This window comes from Phalacrocorax carbo, chromosome 17 (genome assembly GCF_963921805.1).
Source record: "Phalacrocorax carbo chromosome 17, bPhaCar2.1, whole genome shotgun sequence".
NCBI classification, from domain to species: domain Eukaryota; kingdom Metazoa; phylum Chordata; class Aves; order Suliformes; family Phalacrocoracidae; genus Phalacrocorax; species Phalacrocorax carbo.
The window spans coordinates 6,296,882-6,321,856 of NC_087529.1; the positions used below are offsets into that span (position 1 = coordinate 6,296,882).

Consider the following 24,975-nt stretch of genomic DNA (forward strand, 5'->3'; position numbering starts at 1 on the left):
AAATAATGGCAGTACTTCAGGATCAGTATTTATTGATTTATCGATAATTTCAGTAACAGTGGAGGGATTAAAAACAGAAGAGCATCGGATTCAGAAGTCAGGTTGTTGCCCAGGAAACAAAATGTGAAGAAGGAATTAAATTTCACATCACAAGAAGGATCTAAACTGATCCAGATATATCAGTAAAATGACTCAACAGTGCCCTGGCAACCAGATCTCAAGCTACAAAAAAAAAGGAAAAAAAACCCAAAATCAACCCCAAACCTCACCCCAGCCTGCTGCAAGCCCTCAAACATCCTGGCAGCTCCAATCTAAACAGTCTTTCCACATTTCATTTCACACCTTAAAAAACAACACCTGGCTCAGAACCCCAAGACAAACACCCCAAATAAGCACCACTTAGCCACATTCCTATTAGTATAAAAGATGTTGGAGCATCAATCCAGACCAAAGCTGCACCTGCAAGGTTTGAAAAAGCAGCCTCACAGAGAAAAACTGAAGAATTACATTGCTGAAGAGAAAGCAAGCGTGAAAGGGGGGTAAAGGCAAGCAATATTATACTTAGTAGCAAGGCTCACTCAAAGGATAACAATGTTTTCATTAAGTGTCCTGTACCCGGATAAAATGTACAGAAATCTGCTCCTTACCACCTCTTTATGCGACACAGGAAGACATATCTGACATACCATGATCACTATGGTTTAGCAGTGATTTTTTCATCCTCCTTTGAGGAACTGAGGTTTCTGTTCATTCAAAAAATCCCTGGGAAGACAACTTTTCAGATTGTTAAACTGCCAAGTTTAACTTCAGAATTTATGTGGAGTTCAGTGTCACAAAACTAGGGAAATGATCTCCATTCTTCTAAGACTGAAGAACGGTAGATCTGCAAGAGCTCATTCGTATTTACAGTCTCTTTTGATCCCAAGAGCTCAATTCAACAGCGGGCAGTTTGCTGACCATGGAAACCACCAGCTGGGTGGGGCACACAGATCATAAAACAGCATGAGAAACATACCATAGCAAACTTTCACAAACACTTGCCTCCAAATATCTTTCAGATAGCCAGTTGCGAAAGATGATTCGCTTCACTATTGTCTGATATTCAAGCTTGATTTTTAGTCATCCACTCCTTTCTGCTGAATTCAACAATCCTTAAGCATCAGTTACTAAATAAAAGGTCATGGCTATCCATACTACTTTGCCAAGTAAAACAACTGAGAATGAAGAGTTATGCACAGAATAGGTATTTTAAAGTTTTACAGTGATGTAAATGGAATTACATACATAGTAGTGAGATACATAGAACTAAAAAGTTCCCATTCTAGGAATTTTATACTGTCTGAACAGCTACTAGTTAACACAAGAAGGTTCAGAAAGATGAAGATGACATAACTTATTTTGGGTAAGTCAAAAGATGAAATATTTGTCTATAATTGTTTTCTAAAGTTGTGTTCTCTCAGCATGCGATCAGCTACTAGTAAGCTGATAATTAAAAAGTACTTTGCAGTGCTTTCTATTTCATGTTCTCCTTTTTCAATATTTGCTTCTTTTGTTTCAACAGGCAAATCCTCTTGTGGATGTGTTTCAAAACCAAATTTCAATATACATCCAATATACATCCACCACAGAACAACACTGTGACTACTGTAGTCATACTCAGTAGCTACTGACTTGATAAACAAGTGGCATCCTCCTTTATTATTTATATACTAGCTCTATTAGGGCCCATTACTGGCTTGTCCAGACTGGAAAAGGTTTAGTCTCACAAACATCTGTGTACAGTCACCTGCTGAGCTGGCACCTCTTTCCAAGGAATATCACATACCCTAGTCACAATCGGTACTTAATTATGCTAATGATCATATACTTTCTCAGGTAAGGAAGCAAGCAGAAAAAGTTGAATTATTTTCAAGTAAAAGGTGTGCAGATATCAGTCATAAAAATCATATCATTCTCATCAATAGCCCTTATGCATAATTATGAAAAGCAGGTTCACCTGCACTTGATTATATGTTCTGCAGAATTCAGCCCCAAAATGAAGAGTTGTCGCTATCCTTTTAGCTTACAGCATGCTTCACTCATGACAAGTGATAAGTAGTACCCATACTTAAAAGTGAATGACACTGCAGCCCATTTCAATGTCAGATTATATATTTTTATAAACACGACACCATCTTCATTCTTGGATGCGTACAATCAAGTTCCAAGGAGCGGTTAATCAACTCCCCAGCCCTTCTGCTGACAGCAGCATTTGATTGTGTGACAATTATGTATTTCCTAACTGTATGTAGTCGCAAGAAATATGTTAATCTTAACCTATCTCATCCTTAATAAAGAAAAAAGAATTTTGCGCAACTAATTGAGGCATAAGCTCTCTTCTGCCTCCTTTTCAGGTACTCTGCTGAGCAGAATTTGAGATGCAAACCATGCAGTGCTGAAGGGACAAGATGATTCTATAGTGATAATACCTCTCCAAATGCCTGTAAAAACATACACCAATACTTGCTTTCCTTCTACTCACTGACATTCTAACAGCACCTTTAAAATATCACTGCACTTTGGACCAACTAACAGTAAAATGTCAGGGTTTCAAATACTGAAATAAGCACAAAATAACCACTATGTCATTTTCATTTATGACAGATTTATATATAATCAGTTTGCAGGCCTCAGCTCAAAATACTGAGGTAGTTTGTAGCATTTAAAGAACAACATATTTTTGCTGAGGTCACTTCCACATGAACTCATTAGTAAGTCATAACCACTATGCCTGTTAATGTCCTTACAGATACAACACTTGCATTAAGTTAACCAGCTGTGGATAATTTTATTTTTCTGCTTCTAAAGAAAAGGTAGGTAAGTGATTTAGGCCTAGCAAGCACGTGTTGCACGCTTTTGTATCAATTTATTTCCAGAAATCCTTTCTTTGCAAATGAAATAACTATTTCTTGCTCTGCAAATCCAGAAAACACACTGCATGTCAAGTCTTCACAAACTATATAAGGGTGCCTTGGATCACTGCCAGACACAGTAAACTTTTTGAAGATGGGTTATCGCTATTCTTGGCATTTGTACGCCTAACTTCTTGTCAGGACAGGATAACAACTTAAGCATTTTATTTTACTTGACATGAAATAAGACAGTGTCTAATGGAAAAAGCTGGAGGAGAAAAATGTGGCAAGCAAACACAGAGAATTTTTTAAAGAGAATTCAAAATCGTACCTTCTCTTCTAACTTGGTGTACCAAAGGGGCTTAAACATCTGAGATCTTGCTTAAAAAAAGGGAAAAAGGTACTCAGGCTTCCCCTGGGATACCCCTTTCTGTCAGTTAGCCCTGCAGATTCATGAACTATTAGCTCCATTCCAAGCAGGAGCATGTGTGTGTATCTCTATGATCACACTGGCCCCCCAGCCTAACTACAGCAAAACCCTCCTTACAGGAGCAATAACGCGTTTGATGTTGAATGCCTTTTGCCTAGAGCACGAGTTCACTTTAGCACAGATGCTTCAAATAATCCTTTCCCGTAAGGCTTCCTAATGCTGTTGTCTAAGTGGCTTACAAAGGAAAACAATCCAGATCAGAGTGAAAAAACTCCAGTTACTTCTGAAGAGAACTAGTCACCCTCTCTTTTCCCATTAAACTGCAACTAAGGCCTTCTATAGAGCATGCAAAAGACACCACACTTACTGAAGCAGACACTAACATACCATCCTCCTACCCCAAATTAAGCTACCAAGCATTCCAAGTTCCCTTCAAATACCTACTTGCATCAACTACACATCTCACCTGAAGAAAGGGAGACATCACCTCATTTAAACAGGCTCACTCATACTGAAAGTAACCATGCAAGGTTACAATAGCACTTTTAATATATTAAAGACTATTGTTGTTGTACATTCAACATAACTCATGAAAGATGTGAGGGGAACACCACCACCCCAATGTTTGCCTTAGAAAAGGATGAGGTGTCTTACAAAGTTGAAGTATTCCTGAAAGTATATATTCTACTTTTTTTCTTTTAATCCTAAAGAGAAGATATTTTGTCTTATGATATATACTTGCATGAGTCTCAGAAAAACAGTTTCTGAAATTACTTTGATGGAATTGAGGGGAGGAAGGGAAATACAGGTGGCAGCAGGCAGATAAAATGAGCTTATCCTCCTAATTTGCAACAGCCTGACAACTTTTCAAGCTGACTCCATTACAACAGTGAATAAACACAACAACTGGGAGAAAAATTGAGTTTCCAAACATCCATTTTTATTCCCAAATTTTCACGATCAGACTTTTCTTGTGACAGCAGTACAACTAGTTTAGAAGGGGTCGGAACATAATACATTATATATTCTTCAAAAATCTACTGACATTCAACTGCATAAAGTTGTCTAAAGCAATCAGCATGCTTTTTAAAAAAACATTTATTTAAGCTGACACATGCTGTCCATGAGTACATATCCTTTTTTAAGCCTACACAGAAATCAACTTAAGCAAAAATCATAATCCAAGGATATGTAATTTTAAGTGTTCACAATGAGTTAGTCCCCTACACAATACAGCATTTAAAAATGTGTCCTTGGTTTAACTTTTGAAACTGTGTGCAGATTTAGTGTCAGGAATCTCCAGGGAAAAATGGACTTATAAACAAGCGGAAGACAGGCAAACTAATTTCAGTTTCAGCACTGTATACACTGACTTTACTGTCAACTCTGTACACCCTTTGAATCTTTTAGGCACCACTAATGTTTCTTCTACTGCCTAGTATAAATGCAATGCTCAAACTTAAGATTCAGTATACCTGTTCCTAGTACAAAATCACATGGAACATTCCGATATCCCAGTAAAGTCACTCTACAAGTCACGTGCTGTTCAATGTTTTTTGGAAAGCAGAAAACAGCATTAGATGCTAGAGATGCAGATACATGTTTCACTGAAAACAAGATTATTTTGGTTTTATTTCAACAACAATCACTAATATCCCGAAAGGGAAATTTCCAGAAGCTATCCCTCTTCTCAACCAGCTTGTTGTAAACTATAAAAAGTACACGATACCCTAATTTAATACTAGTTAATTACTGTTAGAATATGATAATTTATACTGCAAACTGAAGTTTCAGATAAAATTTTATAAAGGCCCACTCAGCCAACACAATAGGCTCAAAGGCGACTCAAAGACCTTAAAGAGGGCAGAGGAGTATGGTACAGCTTTTGAAGACAGAAAATTAGGACAGAAGACAAGTGGTACTATTCATCTTTTTTTCTTCCACTCCATCCAAAGAGCCAAGGGTGTTGAAAACATAGAAAAGAGGTTAAGTTAAAGGAAGGCAATTTCCCAAGCAAAAGGAAGGGAAAGCTAAAGGCTGAATTAGATGAATGTTCTCTCATATTTATTCTATTTCAGAGCTATAAATCACTGGAAAAAAAGTTCAGATAAATTCTGTTTTCTTCCTACTTCTATGTAGTGATACTTTCTTTGTGCTATTTAGTATACCTTTGATCATCATGAGCTTACACATTCATTAAGGGTAGAACTGACAAAAAGCACAGACACTTACTCACACAAACGTTATCTCTATATGGTACCTACCACATCACACTTCCTTTTTTCTTCCACCTTTGGGCTGCCTTATGCAAAGTCTTCCTAAGAGCTAGCAGTGAAGCAAGTGCTTGAGAACTTTCACAACAATAAATGTTAGAGAATGTAAGCATTTCCTCCCTACATTACCAGCTTGAAAGCAAGTGCTTTGTGTTGTTTTTTTTTCAAAGCATGAAAAAACCCTTTGACATGCCTGTACAAAATTCCAGAAGAAGGAAACAGTTTTGAAATTTATTTTACCTTCCACATTGATACTGAACAGAAGTTTTGTTTGTTTGTTGCTCTGAAAATCAAAAACATAATAAAAGAAATGTGAACAGATATATTCATTTGTTGGCTCTCTAATTGCATCCTGGCTAGGAAACCATAATTAAGTAGCAGAATTCAACGACCAAGTTAGAGGTTATATTTGGAAAGGTTCTTCAAATCTTGCTCATTACTCTAGCCTCCAATCTGATTTTGGAATAAGGTATGTTTATTATCCAGTTGTAAAACAATAAAATCTTCCAATAATTAAAATTGTTCCTTATTTGAAAATTTGGACATTTTGAAAAATTGAGGGGAAAATGAGGGGAAAATGGTATAACACAGCACAGATTTTCTAGGAAAGTAAGTTTGTAACTCAATCTACAGAGTAAAAAGCACTACTGAAAACAATGAAAAACTATGAAAATTAATAAAATTAAGGATCTAAAATTTTAATTAATAGAAAAAATCTTACACACCTGTTGGGTACGATTTTCATTAGAAATCTGTCAATTTGAAGAATGCCTTGTTTGCAAATGTGTATTGACTATTTATTTAAATTGTTGAATACAAACAGAAGATACTGCAAAAGAAGTGGTTTCCTCTGCTTGTTTTCATGTTCTTACTTGAACTCAAAGGGTCTGCAGAAGGTTCACCACTGATGACATCTCCTCAGATCACGTCAATACTTTTTACCAGAAGTGGCACCATTGACGAAACTGCCACCATCGGCACCACAAGCAGCAGCGGCACTACCAGCAAGGAGCATCAAAAGCTGTCTTCCCAGCCTTACCCCAAGCTGCTCAAGCCAGAGCTCCCCAGGGACCACAACCACTCCTAACCATGCCACAGATAAGCACATCAGCAGCCAGGGTACCACAAGCAAGCACCCCACTGGTGCAGCAGCCACCCCGCTGGCATCACAAACAAGCACCCCACCAGCAACAGAAGCACCAGGAAGAGCCAAAGCAACCACGTGAACCCTACCAGCACTGGTGCCACAGGCAGCTCCACCAGCATGAACTCAGCTACCACCAGCAGCACCAGCAAAATCCACAGTGGCAACAGCAGCAGAAGCAAAACCAAGAGCCCCACTGGCAGTGGCATTGGCAATAATCCAACCATGAACATCCAACACAGGATCTGGCAGCATCCGTAAGTGCCGCACTGACATTAGGTCTCTCACTACCATGACCAGTGCTGGTGAGAACTTCACAGACCTCGGCAGCGCCACCACGCACCCCGCCGGTGCCAAAACCAGCAGTCCCACTGCTGCCAGCCAACACTCGACCAGCAACACCATTACCAAAAGCAAAGGTACCACCAACATCACAGCACAGAGAAAAGGTACAAAAGCTCTAACCTTATCTTTACAGTTCTGTCTTTGTTTGCACTTGGTTGTAAGCACAATAATTTTCCTTTTCTTAAAAAGGCTAAGAATGACTTTTAGTAATGAGTATAATTACTATGGAAACTGTTTTGAACATGCTGTCCTCCATGGATTTTATAGTGCTATTACCTAATAACTAGATTGAAACATCAAGTTTCATTTACATTCTTACTCTAGTTGCAGTTTTATGACTGCAAACATTAATTTACATAAAACTAGATTGGGGTTTTTTTAAAAGAAAGAGCATTGTGACTTATTTGACCATTAACTTATTAATATTGATCTTGGGATATTCTTCCCAAATTCTTCAATACTGCAGCATATGTTACTTGTTGTTATGAATCACTATCTTCCAGAGTAGGGAAGACTTAAAACTTCAAAAATTTTGCTTTATTGGAAAATCACAGTCTTTTGCACAGTTCACAAATCAATATCTGCTTTTCTTATTAGTTTACTGATATTTCCACAGATCTCAATCATTTCCAAAAACATGGTATCACTGTCACTTAGAACATAATGGTGAAACTGAAGCAACATCATGGTCTTGACTATGTGTGAAACTTCTAAATACTTGTATTACTCTTTAAAATGGGATACAGGAACCATTCTGAGAAATTTTATCCCTTGTTTTAGCTTAATACTCATTTTATACTTCAGAAAATGAAGATGCTAAAATCACTGGTAAAGAGTTAACAGTAGTGTGGTGTAGATGTAGTAGTGTAGATGTAGTGCTTGAGACAGTGAAAAACTAATACTATTTAAAATTTTAGATATTTTTCCACAGATACTCACACACTCCTGGGTGGAAAAAACCATGACAGTTCTGATTTAGGAAACAACTCAATTAAAAAACACCATCACCAAAATTTGACAAGTGAGCTATTTTCAGATTCTTGTTTGTTACAAAGTTGGTGTCCCTTTCTATATACACTTGATACTTTTGATTTTACATGCTTATTTCAGACAGGGAAGGTGAAAGATTCCTTACCGCCGAGCAATGTAGTAGAAAACCGGATTGCCAGCTTTTGATGTCCCAGCTTGGTAGAAAATATTTAATGTTTTCAGTGCTTTGAACTCCTCTTTTTCATGTACTTGATGCCTAAAAAGTAGTACATTGACATCAACTTTTCACAACTTCCTTTCAAAAAAAAAATTTTTTTAATCCCAAACCCTCTTTTATTTGCATCTTTAAACAAAAGTATTAAGTTCACACGATCTCAAACCTTTGTTAAATCACAAACATACTGCCATCTCTGGTTCTCAATTTAATTTTTGAAATTAAAATCTACTCAGAAATGTGAAAGGTATATGTAGACCCATCTTTTTAAACTCCCCTTCAAAATGAAAGCTGGAGTCTTAATAGCTACTTATATTGCCTTACATGCTGAAGTCCAGAAACCCACAATGTCTCCTCCATAATAATCTCATTACCTTGTCATAAATTCTTCAAATTTGGAACTAGTGAGATTTAAACTCGACCAATGGGTATCTGCGACGGGTTTGTGCTCAGGAGGACCCAGATAGGCAAGAAGAGTAGCCATCTTGTCAAAAGGTCGTCTTCCAACAGCCTTGTGGTCCCTAGAAACAGCACATTACTTAAAAGAAAAGTCCTTCTTTACTCAGCAATTCCTGGGGGTTTTTTTGCCCACTACCCTGCCTTACCTTGACCAAGCTGGATTTTTTTTTTTTTTAAATTAAAAAAAAAAAGCTTTCAAATAAAAATGTTTGTTACACACAGAACAATTTTTACGAAAGATAAGACAACTATACACTTGCACAAAAGGTTGGCAGTAGAGTGGACAGCAAAGATGTTAGGCATGTTCCCAATAATGGCTTGTCAATAAGACACAAGTTTCCAAATATAAGATTTTTCAGCCATGATATTCTCAGTAATAGTAACAAAAGCATCTGAAAGCGTTTCCAAATATTCGTTCCCCATCAGCAATTCCCTTCTTCATAATATTTCTGAAGTCTTACCTGTTGCTGGAAAGGTATTGGCCAATTTTCTCCTGATTGTTCCACAGCAGGCGGTGCAAAGCAAGTACATTGCCATCACTGATGAAGGACAGGCTGTGATTGACAGTGTCGCTAGCTGGACAATCAGATGCAATATCAAGGAAAAACCTAGAGTTCAAAACCAGTAATAACCATAAGCATGTAACGGAAATCTGCCAAGTAGACTCAATGTAAATTGAAAGGCTGTAAGAACATTCTCCGCTTACTCTTTACACATAACACAGACTCTGTGCAAGTTTCCAAAGGGCCTACCTTCGTGCTGCATCAAAATTGCTTTTTACAAAATCATTAAAAGGCCGCATATGTTCTTCTTTTGTAAACAGGACATGGTTGGCAATACTCTGAAGTATCTAAATAATAAAAAGATGGTGGAGACACATAAAGGTTTAATGTATTAACTGTTATGATAGTAGCTTCATTGTTAGAAATATTAATTTTAACTTGAAAAACATCAAGACAGAAAAAGGCCAACAAGCCATCTAATTCAAAATATGTTCAACTTTCAAAATATTTTCCTTCACATACTTTTAAATACTAGAAAACTTCCCATATTTATGAATTTTATTCTGGTTTAGATCAGGGAAATAAATCATTTTTCATACTCACCGTTTATTAAATGTTAACTATTTCTTCTGGAAATTGTATAATTTCCAGAATTGTAAAAGCAATAGCTTATACCTATTTCAGGAAAACTATAATTTCTCAACATTTAAAATGGTTAATATGCACAGACCACAGAATTTGTATGCCATCATTAAACCTTTTTAAAATTTTTACACAAAATAATACCAAATGAGATTAAAGATAGGAAAAAAAAAAAAAAGACTTCTTTAGCGCTAGTATGAACTTAATCAATATCTGGCTGTCATTATTGTCACTGTGCTCAAAGTAACACTGATTTCTTTGTTTTTGAATAAGGTTAGAAGTTCAAGTGAAGAGCCAGAAGACATTCTGTTCTTATACCACTTTTGGCAAAGTGGGTTTTTTCCATACGGACTATTCCCCATACTTACTTTGCTGTGAGCTATAAAATTAACATGATGTATAAACATAATATGGAAGCTGCACTTTAAATAGACATGACGGTTGCTACAAAAAACTAGAAGTTTACCTAAAATTTCCCATACCAGTCAAAGAACAGAACTAAATCAGGTAGAACATACAATATGGCCAAATAAAAATATTTATTAAGTCACCTTTGACATCAATTTCAATCCCCTTTCAATTCTTGGTGGAGGCTTTTTATCTAAAATCCCTGCCTCGTAAGGGGAGACGATCGCAGGATTGATGAAGCGAAGGAACATCGCACTTCCAACTGCTCCAATGCTGTTCTGAGGAAATCGCTGACTAACAACCTATGAAGTTAAGAATTATAAAGAATATTTTTGCATTAAAGAAAAAGGAAAGCAAGCTAAGAAACCCTTGTATGGTAATCCAACTTTACGCACTCTTTCCATACCAATCGAGCTCAACACATTTGAGCAGGACTCTTGCCTTGACAGATCTTGCATCATAGGACAATCAGGAACGAGAGGGAAACAAGGGGTGAGGGGGCTATCAGACACTCGCTAGCTTTACTTCAGCTTTCGTACAAACTTTCTTGCTAGGGTGAAATTGCTACAGTAGCTATTGGATGAAGATAAGAAGGTGTATCTCAGAGTTACTGACCACTTAATTCCAGGACCCTGACACTGACAGTAAAGCAGACAAATACCGTATGTTCATACTTGGGTATGCAGAGTCCTCCCATCATATACAGGTAATTATTTTTAAATGAGTGGGTCTTTTTTTCGTGTATTTATAATTTCACTATTGATCACAAGAGCCTCTCCAGCAATAAGACTTATGCTGTAAAGTTTCAGGAGTAATTTTAAATTTGTGGGAAGGAGATATTTGTAGAAATGCTCTTCAGCACCATCACATCTCAACAGATTTGCCAAAGGAGGAAAGACAGAATGAGCCAGAGCTGAGTGGCCAGTGTACTTCCCTGCCTATACATACACTGCCCTAAATCACTTAGCAGGAATTTTCTGTAAGAACTACAGATTTAAAATATTGTTCTTCTAGGAAAAAAAAAAATCTGAAAATGTTGTAAGAAAAAAAAAATCTTTCTTTTTAGGAAATCAGCTATGTGTTACTAAAAGGATAGTCTATTCTCCAGATATCTTTCATTTGACTTTGTAAAGTTAAAGATAAAGCTCCATGACAAAAATAAAGTTCTTAAATATGCTACATGTGGTTCTAGAAAGATTCAATATCTGTATGTATATTTTCTTATGAGTAACAACAGTTAATCAAAACAAGTCAGATTCTACCTTTTCACAGAACAAAATTAGCAAGTTTTGTATTTTAAGTTATATTGTTTAAAATAAACAAAAACCAAACCCAACTTTACTAAAATACTTCAAAACGTAACTAGTGCAAACTCAAATCATGCTTCTTAAAACAGATAAAGTCATTAGTACACACATAATATATCAAGAATCACTTTGGTTCAGTATCAACTTCATTCAGTTACCTTGGGATGGAATTACTGATAGTATCATCTTGTAAAATACTAGTTTGCACACAGATTTTGCATTTAAACATGATTCCTATTCTGCTCACTTACAGAAAAAAGTAAGGGAGTATTTAATAGAAGTCTAAATTTCCATTCTATTTTATTCATACTTTATTTTTTGAGGTCACTGTCAAAGAAAAGTATAAGTCTTAACTTCTAATGACACACACTACCATGATATACATATCTAAACTCTTTAACACAGCAAGTTACTTAAAAAGGGAAATCTGCTCTTCTCAGTAAACAATACAAGGGCTAAATTTTATTGCTTAGTCACAAGGCAAACAAAAGAAAATATATCAGAAACAAGTCATATAAGCCTCATTTCTTTCCAGTAACCCATATATATATTAATTGTTCTTCTCCCAGGATGCAAACTGAAGTCAACCACAGTGTTAAAACAACTGAACAAACTCAGATTTTCCCCAAACCGAAGAAAACATTTTTCTTTCGCTTTTTTTTTAATTTGAAGGTGGTGGCAAGGGTAGAAGAATCAGAGTATTAAATACTAAGCAGTAATGTTAAAAATGTCTTTTGTTTACTCAAATAGGCACACAGAGAATATTTTAAATATAACTTAATTCCAGTGTTAATTGAAATGAAAGCTATTTTGTGCCAGAATTAGTAGAATGATTTTACAGTGAGGTCAAATAGACTGAAGTGAAGATGTTTTGAACAAACAGCAAAAGATTTCGGTTGTGCTTTGAAAGAAATGGCTAATAAAAAGGTCTCCAAACTTACTGATTTTTTGTTTTCCTTTTTTTCTTTTACGGTAGCTTTATTCAGTAGAGAGTGGCAAGTTGCCTACAGAACAGAGATGAGCACAAACAAGTCACAGCACCAACTACATACAGCAACAAAAAACCAATGTTGACTTGTACATAAATTACACAGTAAAATGTAACAAACATAACCAACAAAAAATGAAATATATAAACTAAAGACTGATGATGGAGTTTTTATTCCACAATTTTATTACATTTTATTTACAAAGCACTAAATACAAAACAAGCAAATGTTGCGTTTCAATCATTTCTACTATTTCTGGCTAGATTAAAGGTCAAACCACATTAATGTGCTCATGATATACAATATTGGGCATTAAATGGTATATTCAGCTTTCAAATGTATTTGTCCATCCCCAAATAATTTTAATAGTAAAAATATTAAAGTGTTATACCTTCAAAAAACATATTACTTTTAAAATAAATTTAGAGTTTTAAATCTTCCCAATGTTTCTCTGTGTGTCCTTCAATTTAATTAGGTCTGTGAATCCTCATGGTTATTACTACTTTAATACCTAAACACTGCCATAAAACAGTTTGTGGAAAGAGGAAGAAAAAAGCCAGTGGGTCTACATTGATTTATGATAGATTTCCAAATCAAGACATCTGACTTGATTGTGCTTATTTCTGCATTTCATTTAAATGCAAAGGGACCCACATCAAGAAGCATCACATTCTCTCATATTTCCCACCAGGATTTGAGCAACAGCATTGTGCGCTGCTCCCATGTACAGAGGTAAATTTTGGTCTTGGAGCTAAATCCTACAACCTTCATATTAGCTGTAACAGTAAATTAGCATCACTGAGATGCCCTACAGCAAGCAACACCTGGAGCTGTAGCAATTGAAGGCTAGCAATACTCAGCAGTTTGAGAGCAAGCATGCACCAACAGTTCAAATAATCTTTAGGGTATCACACAAACTGGAACTAGAAGAGAATTTCTACAACTTGAGAATGAGACAGAGTAAAAAGCAGAACGGAAAAAAAAAAGAAAAAAACTACCCAAAAAACCCCCAAACCCCCCCTCAATCAGTAAGAACTATTCTGCTAACCAAGCTAAATTTAAATTTAAATAGTTCAAATTTGTGCAGGACCTATTAATATTTAACCAATGGTGCCTCTGCCGAATTTCTGACTTTGTGTAATTTCTAGAGTTAGATTCTGAAGCAGTCACATACATACTTCATATGCACCAGGCTATTGCATTTAAAGCAATAAAATTTCCATCTCTCTATTACAAAAAAATCAAATTTTTTACAAAATAGCCAGCACAAATTCTTTGTATGAGTTACTTTGATCAGGTTTGTTCGTGACCACATAACACTCCTAAACATACGTTACCTGAAAACGAGCAAGGGTGAATATGTCATGGTAACTAGTTATGTGACGTTTCCAGATGAAAACACTTATTAGGGCTCTGTTCTGGTAACAGAAACACCAGCCAGCAGAGACCCCAATATCCAACTAAATACACCATTTCCATAATGTTGCTACATTGATTAAAATTAGCTACAAATCATTTACAGAACACACCTGATAAGTATTTTTTGCACACACGTTTACTTTAAAACTCTAAGCATAAAAAGACACTGCAAAATTCAGCCTTATTTACTATTACGCTATTGGTTGGGGTGAAACACTTTCACCTTAAAAAAAATTAAGTTACCTTATAAAAATAACCTATTAGGTTCTTATGATAAAAATGGATTAATACCCCCAAAAAATGAGATTTCAATTGTACTTTCTTTCGGGTAAAGGCCAAACTCTTCAAGGCTTTCTGGAATTTTAAAGTACAGACTGAATTATTACATTATTTGTGATGAACAAACATTTGTACACAAATATATTTGTTACTAGAAACAGTTAAAATAGTAAACATTGAAGCTGAGTATCAGTTAATACCACTAGTATATTTGGCAGTAAATCATCTCTTTCATAAACAAATTACCCTTGTTACCAAAAAAAATGTAAAGGCAAGAATAACGCCAATAGACTTGAGATGTCTGCGTAGAAGAATCTCTGGCACTGCCCACTGGTGGGTACGGTTTAGTAATTCCATTTCACATAGGAACTAAAAATGGTTTGTATAGAAAGAGTTCCTAGCAACATATCACCAAAATGGAAATAAATCTGATACACTGTAGTAACAGCATATAAAAGCAATTATAGGAAAACATGTGGAACAATGTAACGTCAAATAACGGAAGCAACAATCAAGTTTGATTGTGATGGTTTCAGTAACACTCAAATACACTCCCAGTCAACGTCTGTGAGGCTGTGGCCATATGAACTTGAAGGAAACCAACCTGTCCCACTCATGTTCTAATTTAAAAAACCAAACAACCAACAAAAAAAAACCCAAAAAAAAACCCACCCACACACCACCCCCCGCCAACCCGGGCACAACCACTGTTGGAAGGAGAAACTGGTGACTTTAGAAGCGATTTATGCAGGTTGTTATAGCAGAAACAAAGGCACATCATTTGCATGCCTAATTCATTCCAACAGCTCACAATAACAACCCAAGACCCACAACAGTCACAATATACAATTCACTGCTTCTCACTTCCAAGTTCTGAGAATCACAGTAGTTCCATTTATTAATACAGCATTCACTGTAAAAATTCAACTAGGCTACACTGTGTAGAATTTTTTATTACTCATAATTAGTTCACACAGCTCAGAAAATGTTTTCCTTGCTTTACTTTAGACCTGAGATACAGACTCTATGGTTGAAAGGCCAAAAACAATTAATCCAGACCACTTAACTGAGACCACAGCTCAATTATTCTGTCATGCACAGCTCTTCAGTGACAGTCCTTCAACAGGACTGGAAATTGTATTTCCTATGTGCCCCGAGGGCAGCAGGAGTATACCCCAGTGGAATTTTTAGCACCAGCTAAACCCTTCAAAAACACACAAAGAACAAGAGAGAGACCTATATACATACCTGGCTCAGCAACCTGCTGCTGAGCTGCTACAGAGAGCAGCAGAAACAGGACAGAGCAGAGGAGTCAGGGGTGGAGGGCAGAGAACGCAGGTACTTGAACGGGAGGCAGCCAGGAGGGTACCACTACAGAAGAATTTACTCTACAGAAGACAGTGCACCACTCAAAGTTTTTTTTTCTCTTTAAGCGCCATTTCTAAGTGATACCAGAAACAAGCAAGAAGAGGGTGGTCCCAGCTTGGTAACGTGCCAAGGTTTGTGTGACAGCACTGAAGTTTTAGCCACAAGTAGAAGTCAGTCTCTGTAATTTGCCTCATTAAAAGAACTCAAATCTGTCTCTTCCAGGTTCTCTTCCTCATATTTACCTGCTGAATTTCTCAGTGCTCTGTGTTTACAAAATGTTTGGTCAGCTGCTTGACCAAAGTATGGCAGCCCTTTGTATACCATAACATACTCCAGGCATCTGACAGGCAACAGCACCTCCATCAGAACGCGTTGCCCATAGCAGATGGAAGATATTTTACTTCGTAGACCAGAATGTATTCCTGTTGTCATTCTACCTCTCAAATACAAGAACCTATAATCCTCAGAAGTAGAGCACCTGGAGCATCCCAGCTACAAGCCTGATGTTATTTACCAAATCACATGCCAGTGGACCTCCTCCCCAGCACAAATTAATGGCTTTCCTTAGTTGTCCACAGCGACCTAGAGACTCCTGCTTTCAGAACGTGATTATGAGACGTAACACCGAGCGCCATCAGAATAAAGCCTGAATGATGCAGTGTCTTGACCTCACCCACAAACGGTCTTTAGGGAAGCACATATAACCACAAACAATTCTCTACCAAATACAGCCAGCAGCATTTCATACATCTATTTCCTTCCATTATACTCAGCCTCAATCCAGTTTCTAAAATTTAGGACTTGTAACTACTGTGGTCCCACTGAAGACCATACAGGATTTTTCTTATGAGCATCTTACACCATTTTTAACCTGGTTTTCCATCAAAGGCAGAAAGGATGAGATTGTGCAACTAAATAACATTCCTGGAGCCATGACCTGAATAAGACATTTCATAGCCAAGTTTTAGAAAGATTTCCTTCAGAGAAAAATGTTCATGAAGAAATTGCCTCTATTTTTATGCAGGGAACAACTATCTAGAGTCAGTAACTGCACAAGTAGCTATTTTATTCCCAAAATTATGGTGTATAAAGGCATGGTCCCCCAGACCTTTAGATAATAAATTAAATTTATTTCTCATTTAATTGATCCTGTACAAAAAGTAAGCAAGTACACTGTTTCTATAGTCAAAACACACTTCTGCGTTCTCTCATCCCAGCAGGGATTTTTTCTTGTATTTTCCCTTTCTGCTGCCCTCCTTATAGATGGCCCTCATGATAAACTGATAGAAGCAAGTATAACCATTACCCCCTAGATAACCTTTAGTCTCCCATAGAGATGCTAAAGCAGATATTATTGTTGCCTTACTAGGTCTGAGTTCTTAGCTGTGATTCAACTCCTTAAAAAACTCTAATGTTAGTCACTTCCTGATTGCCAACCCAAGTCTTAAACACCATTCAGTCCCTACATTTAGATTGCTGTTATTTAACAAATGTCTGAAAACAGTCTTTAAGAAACACCCACTGTGCACCTACTACTGGACCAAGCTCCACACTGCTAGAATTATAAAAACAAAACCCGAAGTTAAGGGGCAGGCTACCATTGCAGGCATACCTGGTATAAACAATGGCACACACTGCGAAGCTGTGGTGGGAATTCCGAAGAAGAATTAATGATTGCATGAAAAAATTTTTCTGTCATTTGCAAGAGACTCCGCTGGTTCTCCTCAAGGCTTTCTGTAGGCTCCAGCCTGAAACAGACCCATAAATGTATGACCAACCATCAAATAAATAATACTAGCTGTACTTGTATGTTTGGTAGTAACCTTATTTCCCAGGGTAAATAGAAGTCTTACAGTAATAATCATGATCTTTTACACAAAAGCTTCCATCAATATTTTAAACCATGTAAGTTACAAATATAAGGTAATGTAAAAGTCAGTAACAGACAGCTATAATTGGAATTCTCTAACACTGTTCCACACAAAGACACGCATACATAATTCCAACTGATAATTGCATTATCAAATTCATGGTTTCTCTGAAAGGAATCTTTGAGGTAGACACAGACATTTGAGAGTTAGACTATTAAAAAGAAGACCTATCTTCTGGTAAACTACTTAAAAGACAACTACGTAAAGTTTTTCTAAGAGTTAGAGATAATTCAAAGCAACAGACCAACAGTCACTAAATCCAAGTCTTGAGGTGATATAAAAGAAATTGAAACAAAAATTTACACCCAACATGCACACATTCCATCTTGCTTCTGTAATTAATACAGTGACCTAAAGCAGACGCTTTCTGGTACTGCTGGAAATCCCAACATTAGCAGCCCACATAAAAGTATGAAGTAGCATGCAGAAGAGGCCCTGCAAGAGCTCTCTATCTTCCCTCCTCCACCAGGGCTTAGAGTACATGCAGCAAAACTCATCTCGCTGTGTTGGACAGCTCTGTATCATTCTCCATGGGTATAAGGATTGCAGATACAATCAATATGTCCGGTAAAGTGAGGAGTGGAAAAGTATGAAAGTATGAGAAAAAAAATATTTGCAACATGGAAAAAGGAATCCTATTATATTTATGATGACTGGGAATCATGTTTATGCATAAATACATTTGCTCCCCCCCTTGAATCTCAAACCTTGTTGGATCCACCTCAAAGCTAACATGCTGCCACTCAGAGGATGTGATCACAGTCCTTAATAAAGGTTCCAAAAGCTTCTGCAAATATGTAGCACCATATACCTGGGTAGAAAGAAAATTAGAATAGGTTGCCAGATTAACATGGCAATACACAGGAACACTCCAAAATTCTGTAACTGTTAAGAGAGCTTGAAAACATTTGATTTGTTTGAGCATAAGCCAGATTTCTGTAAAATTTGTGTTTCTATAATATAGCCTCACTTCTGAAACATACCTGAGATCAATTTTCCACAAGAATTTAAATTAATTTCCTATTTAGAGAAAACTATAGGTCACTTTAATAACCACAATAACCAGACGGGATTCCTTCCCATCTGGTTATTTAAGTTTCCCATCTGGTTATAGAAGACCTCAGAGCTTGTCTCCCCATCTTTAAATTGCCCGTTACAAAAATGCCATCAGCAACAGTCTTCAAGCTGGTACTTGTCACAGAATCACTCGTATAACTAAACTAGTCAGAAGTATAAAGAGCCCTACTATGACTGAAGATTATTTAGGGAAGGACTTTAAGATATCTAAAACTTTTACAAATATTTAGGTGTTTGTATCAAATAAGTTATGGTTTCTAAATAACTAGTAACCTATGTTGCAACCTACAAATCTTGCAAACATTTTTGTTACTGCAACCGGTTTTCTTCTTTACAATGCAGAATATACAGACTAGGCAAGATGAAACATTTATTGTCATGGAAACTTTCAAGAGGACTAACTATAAGCTTAAGCCTAACCGGTTGAGTCATGAAGTCTTGGCAAAAGGTTAGTTCCAGGAGGATTTCTATGTCTTAGTTGTTGCTAAGTAGTGCTTATACTTGTCAAGGACTTTTCCAGCTTCCCAGGCTCTGCCAGGTGCACAAGAAGGCGGGAGGGGAGGGGGCACAGCCAAGACAGCTGATCCAAACTGGCCAAAGGGATATTCCATAGCATATGACGTCATGCTCAGTACATTAGCTGGGGGGAGATGGCCTGGGGAAGCAGTGATTTCGGCTCGGGGACTGGCAGCGTCAGTCAGCAGGTGGTGAGCAGTTGTGTCACTTGGTTTTTATTCCCCTGGGTTTCCCCTCTCTCTCTCATTGTTTTCCTTTTCATTTATTACTATTATTAGTAGTAGCAGGAGTATTACTATTACTATTTTAACTATTAAACTGTTTTTTATCTCAACCCACAAGTTTTCTCACTTTTGCTCTTTCGAGTCTCTCCCCTCTCTCACTGGGGTTTGGGGGTGAGCGGAGCAGCTGGGTGGTGCTTAGTTGCTGACTGGGGCTAAACAACAGCATAAGATATCTACAAGAGTTAGTTTGTCAAACATTAGAACATTAAAAGCAAAACTCCCTAAACCTAACAGATGCGAGAGCCGAGACTAACTTGAACTGAGACTCAAAGGCAATTCCGTACTATTTTCATCTAATCCAGTTACTCAAGCATGTAACACCACAGACTGCTAGGTTTGTATTTTTGTATTCCTAAACTTTTCCTGCATTGAAGTGATTTGTAGCAGAGAGAAAGATTAGATTATATACCTTAAAACAGAAAGTCATTATTTTACTGGCTAAGCTGTTTCCTCGGAAGAGTGTCTGCATGGAATCTGCTAGTTCAACTTCCTTTGAAAACATATTCCAGAGTAGCTGGTAGAGCAAGTGCCGGGAATCAAAGAGTGTGACCAGGACGCGAGCTAGCTCATCCTTAAAAGAAGCAATGAAATGTTAGTCTGACTAGCAGTGAGCCAAAGCAAGTACGAAAAAAATTATTATGAAAAAAACACCAAGCAGTTTGTACTAATGCTTTAAATTTGCTATGAAGTCTTGCACGTAAATATCAAATTAAGCATACGCAATCTCTCTTTATATCTTTCCTACGCTATCGCTTGTTTAAAAATCTGCCTCACGCTATCCAGTCATACAAATTCGTAACAGTTAGTCCAGATAGATAAGCAGTTATTCTGCTGTATAACAAAGCCCAATTCATCTTGCTAAAATCTAGATGAGCAAATACAGTTGTTTGTCTGCATTACAGCACACACACAAATAACACAAATAACCAGCCCAGATACATTTATTACAATAACTGTATATAAAATTATTCCTATATATTAACTTTATTATTAAATTTACTATTACTATAAAAATGCAGTTTATAATTGAGATCTCTGAGAATTAGATCCAGTACACTTTTCAACGATATACTAGGAAAGGCTAGCTATCATGAACGGTAGGTCTAATCTGCCTTTAGCAGACTGTTATACCCTTAACGTTTGTACTAATTTTTATTTCAAGTCTTAGTATTTTCAAAAATGTAGGAAATAAAATGCATGAATCAACTTACCCACTGAGAACAAGGCACCACATTGGCTAAAGCCATAGCAATAGGAAGCTCCCCCTGATCACCCATCATTGTAACCAACTCCACCAATCTCTCAAACCGATCTGCTAGCACTGTTTCTGCTAAGGTATCAAATTCTGTTCCCTGCTGGAGAATTTTGGTGAGGACTTCCATAAACGTAGCTCTTGTTTGGAGGTCTTTATGATAGCCCAAGCCTGATTAAAAAAACCCAGAACTACTAAGGAAGATGTAAAAATAAATTAAATACCAATGTCTTCATTATGTATTAATTTATGTACAATTATCTCTAACTACTTTACCTATTGAGTGCATAAGACCACTGTCCACATTTGCATTGAGTAAATTTGACATAGCAAGAACAGTGCAGTGCCGTAGCGAAGCCAGTCTTCGAGACATTCCACGTTTCCTGCCACCTGTTTGCGCACTTTCATCTTCAACTTCACTACAGTCATTTAGAAGGTTCATAAACAGTGTGAAGTATCTAAAGAAAAAGAGATTTGGATCAGTAAAACAGCTTCTGCAAAGGCATCCATCTGAAAAGACTTCCACAGAGTAGCAAATAGACAAAAGGCCTCCCAAAAAAATCTAACTGTCCCAAGTAATCCTTCTTGTAGCATGGTCCAAACCTTCAAATGTATTGTAACAACCAGAAAGCACTGTCCTAAAATTTGTATGCAAATTCTCTCAAACCAAGGAAGTGAATTTGACAGGTGTGCCTTTACAAACAGATGTCTTGAAAGATTTTAAGTTTCATGGATAAAAATATAATACCAAAGCAAGCTCATCACTCTCATGAATTAAGCATACATCTGCATTGAGCAGAAACAAAGCCAAATTTTATAATTATTTTCTAAACAGAAATTTTTCTATAAACCTATGAGGTAGAGAATTCTGAAAATGGATTCGTAAGAGGCAATTTCTGTTGGGTAGTGAAATTGTTTCTGCCAGAAGAAAAAACATAGTTTGTAATAAATGTCATATGGTGCATCTACTTAGAGTCACTGTATAGAAAAACAGTTGAAAGTCACTATTTACTTAAGAAATAACTGAGATTTCGCTTCCATCAATTCAACACCATCTCCTTCCTCAGGCTGTAGTGGAAGCCCAGCAAGAAGAGAGACCACTGCTTCCATACTCGCTTGGTCCAAATCTCTGAAAAATGAAGTTTTAAGAAGCTGTGAATCAGATCAGCAGAATTAGTCTCTCCTTCCCCTTAATGATATTCCCATCCAGTACCACATCCTTTCTCCTTACATATCTAACAGCAGGTGAAAAGAACATTGAAAAAAACATTATTCTAGTAAAGTCCTGTCCATCAGGAAAAAAGCTACTACATCCTGCGGTACAGGTTCCAGCAATATATCTCCTAAGGACAACAACTGCAAACCAAATTTGTCACTAAAAAATCCAGTTAAGTACAAATTCAACACTATAATGTTTGATGATTTTATTGTTTAGAATGCATCACATGAAGACACAGCTCTAGCAAATAAAACATTCAGTCCTAACGCTAAATCAGAAAAAAGTATTAAAAGGAACAAAATAAATTCAGTAGATTAAAAAAAATTAAAAAACAAAAAAAACACATCAAAAGCCACGTTAATTAAGGCTATGCATTAAATATAATTCTGTTGCTGCTCACCAAAACTTAGGCTTCAATTTTTGTCTTTTCCTTAAAATTACTACCACTAAAGGAAGTCCACACGAACCAGCTCATCTGTGGATATCAAACGCCACCTGGAACACTGTTAGCAACTCTAGCAACAGTTTAATAGTATTCCTTCTTACCTTGTCAAGCATTTCACATCCTCATCTGTTGCTTGATTAGATGTTCCCATAACCCAGTCTGTCAAATATTCCACCATTTTGTTCCTGTTACATATAAATATATTGCCTCAGCTTTGGGCTTGTTTTGTTTTTAAACAACTCTTCCTCCAAACATGCTCACTACTGTTGGCATCATTCTTAATTATTACAAATTCAGTGTAAGAACTGTTTGAACCACAACACACTGAAGATGAACTGAACTAATTTTATTATACCAAGTAACACTCTAGTCTGTATCACACACAAGATTTTTTACATGTGTTTAGTATCCCCACAATCAAAATAAAGTTTTAATGCAGCACCAGGCTCTAAACTATTCTTGAGACAAAGATGGGAGTACTATCCCTATACCAGGAACACCAGTGTGAGACAGGTTTTGGTTTATTTTTTTAAAACATATACCCAAATTACAAAATTACACTTGTCCCCATGACACTATCCTAAAGGTTATATAATGCAGGACTTACCTAAATTTCATTTCTTGGCAAAATGAAAGGTCATCTCTCCTCTCCATCATTACTTCTACTAACTGACATAGCTTAGTTTTTATTTGAATTGCATGTACCAAATTTCCAAGCACACGCACATACCTGAAGGAAAAAAGCAATTAGATAAAATACTTCATACTATAAGGCCCACACATTTGACAAATCCCTTGAGCTCCATGCTGGAACCTATGCACTGGCCCAGTCTGACCCAGCAGACTTGCATAATGGGTTAGCAAGTCTTTGGGCTATCTTTATTTATTTTCCAAGTGAGCAAGCCAGCCCCCATATAAGCTGAAGACCAGCACCAAATTTCTTCCGGCCAAAGAAATTTTCTGCTATTATGAACTTGAACAGAAATCTGCCCTTCAGCTGGTTTTTAACCACTAACACCACTGTATAGAAAAGACACCAGGAATGCTTACAAGAATAGGGCCGAGTATGGAAAAAGTTAGTTCTTTTTTAAAAGGAAAAAAAAAAAAACCAAACCCCCCACAAAAAAAACCCAAAAGTCGCCCTTCATCAGCATACTTTATGCTACAGTATAAATGATCTCCACGATTACTTAAGTTGTCAGAACCTTAAGGAGGAGGATCAGAAAATCAGCTGCTGCTTCTCCACAGATGCAAACAGAAAAGATATAAACTAGAAGGGTCTACCTCAGTTTTTAAACATGTTACTTGGTATACGAAGTTCAACAAGATTTCTTACCTAACCAGATTTAGCATCATTGTCTCAATACTAGCTTGTCCAAGATGTTCTGAGCTCCCTTCCGTGTGATTGTCAAGCAAATTCTTCATTATAGCAATAGTTTGCTCTACAAATTGTGTGTTCGTCTCAGTTAACAGAACCTGCAGGGAGAAAATTGGTGGCCTTAATTCTTTACACACACACCCCCAAAAAATGGGTATGTATCAAATACTGCAGCATTTCAAAAATCTAATGGGCAAGCATTTTTCTAGTATCACCTAGCCAAATGAATTTCAATATGTCAGGATTAAATATGTCAATACTACCAGCCATAACAATTCTGAGAACAGATTCAATACTCAGAGTTCACTAAGAAGTCAAGATTATTTTCAATTACTTCATGTTAAATATAGCCTGGAATCACAAATACAATAATTATTAATGCATGTTGTCAATCACAATGCTCGCAGGTTTTTTTGTACAAAACACAAGCAGGTATCAGTTTCAACTTCCTACGTGAAAGACAAGACAGACATCTTTTATTAAGACACAAATGTAAAGGAATATATCAACACTTTACCTGCCCTTGAGAATCAAAAAACTTGCTGATAGTATTCTTCAATTTGTTAAACAGCATTGGATAAAGTGCTGGACTCAACTCCAAACCCACCAAATCTTTAATATTAGTCCGTATCTGAAGTCCCACTTTCTCATGGTTACAGACCATCAGAGTCAATAATCGATCGATGAATTTGCTAACAGGAGTCTCTGCATTTCCCTCTGTGGACACCATGGATATCATGGAGCCCTTACGCTCATTGACAGGACCCATAGGTGGGCTGTAGGTTGCTAATCCTGCATTGCTACGATGCTGTAGGCACACTCCTCCAAGGGCACATAAGAACCCCGTCATGTTGATCCACTCCTGAAGGGAATCTGTGTCAGACAAGTCTATGGAGCCTCCCCCGCTGACATGTGACATTCGCCTCTTAACAATTGTCTTATGAAGGCTGTCAGTAACCTGCAAAAGAACGGCTGAAGATGAAATCTCTTGAATTAAACATAACTAATGGAGAGAGATCAGAATTGTGAAGTATTCTGTAACACCTCCTGCCATACACAATTCCAACCTCAAAAATTTTCTAAGATTCACCTTTTATACTTTACTGTGATATTATGAACAGAAATCTATACAGAGGCACTTTTTTCAGAGAACTTGAAAAAGCAAGGCTAAAAACGACTGAAGGGAGTTGCCTAGTCAACTTCCTACTCTGC

General features: G+C 36.8%; 1 protein-coding gene across 4 annotated transcripts in view; it reads right to left on the reverse strand.

Moving 5' to 3' along the window:
- Positions 1-24,975, reverse strand: part of NF1 (neurofibromin 1) — a 107,328-nt gene that overhangs the window by 46,857 nt on the left and 35,496 nt on the right. For 2 of the 4 annotated variants that reach the window (XM_064467978.1, XM_064467979.1), the window contains 16 exons: positions 24,281-24,721; positions 23,722-23,861; positions 22,993-23,115; positions 22,487-22,570; positions 21,734-21,850; positions 20,998-21,179; positions 20,681-20,892; positions 19,879-20,040; positions 18,300-18,403; positions 17,274-17,409; positions 12,548-12,610; positions 10,443-10,601; positions 9,499-9,596; positions 9,208-9,354; positions 8,662-8,808; positions 8,219-8,329 (listed from right to left, as the gene is read on the reverse strand). In XM_064467978.1, the coding sequence (XP_064324048.1) occupies positions 8,219-8,329; positions 8,662-8,808; positions 9,208-9,354; positions 9,499-9,596; positions 10,443-10,601; positions 12,548-12,610; positions 17,274-17,409; positions 18,300-18,403; positions 19,879-20,040; positions 20,681-20,892; positions 20,998-21,179; positions 21,734-21,850; positions 22,487-22,570; positions 22,993-23,115; positions 23,722-23,861; positions 24,281-24,721 (2,426 nt within the window). The remainder of the gene's footprint in view (positions 1-8,218; positions 8,330-8,661; positions 8,809-9,207; positions 9,355-9,498; positions 9,597-10,442; positions 10,602-12,547; positions 12,611-17,273; positions 17,410-18,299; positions 18,404-19,878; positions 20,041-20,680; positions 20,893-20,997; positions 21,180-21,733; positions 21,851-22,486; positions 22,571-22,992; positions 23,116-23,721; positions 23,862-24,280; positions 24,722-24,975) is intronic. The other 2 variants (XM_064467980.1, XM_064467981.1) reach the window with 1 other exon arrangement.